The sequence below is a fragment of the Rhea americana genome, unplaced genomic scaffold (assembly GCF_003343005.1).
Source record: "Rhea americana isolate MKP2758 unplaced genomic scaffold, rheAme1 scaffold_384, whole genome shotgun sequence".
NCBI classification, from domain to species: domain Eukaryota; kingdom Metazoa; phylum Chordata; class Aves; order Rheiformes; family Rheidae; genus Rhea; species Rhea americana.
Genome location: NW_028186517.1, coordinates 135,315 through 138,428, shown reverse-complemented (window position 1 = coordinate 138,428; position 3,114 = coordinate 135,315). Strand labels below are relative to the sequence as shown.

The 3,114-nt window shown below is 62.8% G+C and overlaps 1 protein-coding gene across 1 annotated transcript; it reads left to right on the top strand.

Annotated features, from left to right (window-relative positions):
- Positions 1-5: 5 nt before the first annotated feature.
- Positions 6-2,882, top strand: AMT (aminomethyltransferase; the record flags this gene model as incomplete). The annotated part of the gene is made up of 8 exons (XM_085313391.1): positions 6-224; positions 338-418; positions 805-933; positions 1,222-1,300; positions 1,630-1,775; positions 1,915-2,095; positions 2,324-2,479; positions 2,646-2,882. Coding segments are annotated over 8 exons (1,170 nt in total), but the record flags the coding sequence as incomplete, so codon positions are not given.
- Positions 2,883-3,114: the final 232 nt, after the last annotated feature.

Sequence of the window (3,114 nt, the reverse complement as noted above, 5' to 3'; positions counted from 1 at the left end):
CACGGCCTGGCGGGCTGCGGTTTGTCTCGCGGACACCCCCGTGTGCCCACCCGCAGGATGGCCTGAAGCGCACGCCGCTGCACGACCTGCACCAGGCCCGCGGCGGCAGGATGGTGCCCTTCGCCGGCTGGAGCATGCCCGTGCAGTACGGGCCCGGGCACCTGGAGTCCCACCTGCACACGCGCCGCCACTGCTCCCTCTTCGACGTTTCCCACATGCTGCAGGTAGCTGGGCCGCCGGGTGCCCTGCCCGAGCCAGCGAGGCGCTGGCATCCCGGCACCCTTCGAGACGGACGGGCGCCACAGCAGTCAGCCCTCACGTTGCTGTCTCCTTGCAGAGCAGGGTGTATGGTCGGGACCGYGTGAAGTTCATGGAGAGCCTGGTGGTCGGGGACATTGCGGAGCTGAAGCCGGACCAGGTACAGGGGGGCGCAGAGCGCCTCATTTCCACCTGCAGCTTYGTGCGCTGCCAAAGCTCGGCGCCCTCGAGCCACGTGCTGGGGTGGACGCAGGGTCGCGTGCCCTACTCTGCCCCTGTGTCCCAAATGTCACCTGGCTCCCGGGACCTTGCCACCAAGTCTGCAGCTCTAGCAGCACCCTACAAGGGATGGAGCTTCCCAATCTTGCCCTGGAAGGACCCCTACACACGTGGGCATGTGGACCAAGGCTGGCATCATGCAGTCGGGCAAGGGGGGTGCACTGAGTGGGGAGGAAAGGATACAGGGAGCAAAAGAGCGAAGGGGCCCTACTAGCCCCTCTGACCCCTACCTGCAGCTCCTTAGGGCAAGCGTGCTCTCTCCTGCAGGGCACCCTGACCCTGCTGACCAACGAGAAGGGTGGCATTGTGGATGAYCTCATTGTGACAAACACATCAGATCACCTCTACGTTGTGTCCAACGCAGGCTGTGCGGACAAGGACTTGGCCATCATGAAGGTATGGTCGCTGCCCCGTACTCAAAATGATGTCATGGTCTGCCTGTGCGCTTGCCTGGCCTGGGTTCACCCAAGGCAGTGCTGGAGACAGGGGCTACAGGAGGGCTACAGAACACAGGGAAGCAGGACAGAAACGCCCTGTAGGCTGCTGGAGCAAGTCTCCCCTCCCTTCAGGCAAGCGAGGGCTGATGTCTGCAGCTATACGGAGGTCAGGGTGGCTGTGGCCAAGCGCAGGGTCTGGCTTCTGCGTGTCCCCATGTTGGCAGATRTTGTCATGTCACCTTTGCAGGACAGAGTGAAGGAACTGCAGGCTGCTGGCAGCGATGTGCACCTGGAAGTCTCGGACAATGCTCTGTTGGCTCTGCAAGGTAGTGAGCTCCCTACGTGGGCTGGCACCAAGTGGCATCACAAGAGAATCACCTTTTCCAGGGGACCAGGACCCTGCACACGTGGGGAGGGTAACTGAGCTGGACCCTGCACACATGGGGAGGGTAACTGAGCTGTGGCAGTTCACCTCCCAGACCCTGATGCAAGAACCAAATCTTGGAGTTAGGCTGCATTCTTTCTCCAGGTCATGCCTAGATGCATGTCAGTGCTTTCCGTTCCTGGCCAAAGTTTCCCCCTCCCCATGCTGTGAGCCAGCCCATCCCCTTTTCCTGGATACTGCTTCTCCCTAAAGTCACCTGTCTCTCCCCAGGTCCCTCCATGGCACGAGTGTTGCAGGCAGGACTTTCCAATGACCTAGCCAAATTGTCCTTCATGAACAGTGCGACAATGACCGTCTTTGGCGTGCCGGGCTGCCGAGTCACGCGCTGTGGCTAYACCGGCGAGGACGGTGTGGAGGTACCACCAAGAGTCAGGGGCTGGTCCGCACCAGGACCATTCTGCTGTAGAGTGGGACTGGCATGGTACAAGGGGAGGGGAAGCGGCACATGCCCATGAGATGCTTTAAGTTGCTGACCATGCCCATGTCCCTGTGCAGATCTCGGTACCTGCAGCACGGGTGGTGGAGCTGGCTGAGAGGCTGCTCAGTGACCCCGAAGTGTGGCTGGCTGGGCTCGCAGCCAGGGATAGCCTGCGGCTGGAGGCAGGTCTCTGCCTCTACGGGAATGACATTGATGAGACAACCACACCTGTGGAGGCCAGTTTGGTGTGGACCTTGGGTAGGTTTTGGCCATGTTCTCCTTCCATGTCCTCCTTGGGGGGCAGCTAGGCCATGGTGGGGAGCAGAGACGCAAGGTAGGCTTGGGTCTCAAGCAGGAACAAGCTGAGGTGAGAGGGCTCAAGGGGACCACGAGGGGATCACCAGGGCAGGACATTCTGGGCACAGCAGAAGGTCAAGGAATGCCTGTGTCTCCTGCTCCAACCCTCACCTGCCTCTTCCCCTGCAGGAAAGCGCCGGCGTACAGCCATGGACTTCCCCGGTGCAGCCGTGATCATGTCGCAAATCAAAGAGAAGCCAAAGCGCAAGCGCGTGGGTCTGACCTCTGTGGGGCCCCCCATCCGGCCGCATATGGCCATCCTGGGTCCTGAGGGCAAGCTTATAGGTATGTGGGGGTGGGCAGGGGCAGTGGGTGGCCGCGGCCTGGCTGGGGAAACGGCGAGGAGGACGTCCCGAGAGGCACCCTCAGCTGCGCCAGTCCATGGACGCGGGGAGAGAAGGTGTGGAGCTTCTTGGCCCTTGCTGACCTCGCTGTGTCCCTGCGGTGCCAGGCACAGTGACCAGCGGGTGCCCCTCGCCCTCCCTGCGCAAGAACATCGCCATGGGCTACGTGGAGGCCGCGTACAGCCGCGCGGGCACAGCGCTCACCGTGGAGGTGAGGAAGAAGCACCACTCAGCTCTCGTCGCCAAGATGCCCTTCGTGCCCACCCACTACTACATGGCCAAGTGAGGCCTGGCACCTGGGGAGGGCACTGGCATCCCTGGCGTCATTAAACACCGCTGCCCCGCGCCCCTGGCCTCGTCTCCGGTGGCGGTGGGTCCCCAAGCAAGGCACAGCCAGGGAGGGCACAGCGGTTTAATGGCAGTGGGCAATCCGCAGCCGGTCCCGGCACTCCCTCACTCGCGGTGCGTCTTCACCGGCTCCGCGGCTGGACCTTCCCTGCAGGGAGACGGGGCAGCGGTCAGCGGCACCAGGCTGGGAAGGGCCTGCCGCGGTGGCGAGGGCGAGCGCCAGGGCAA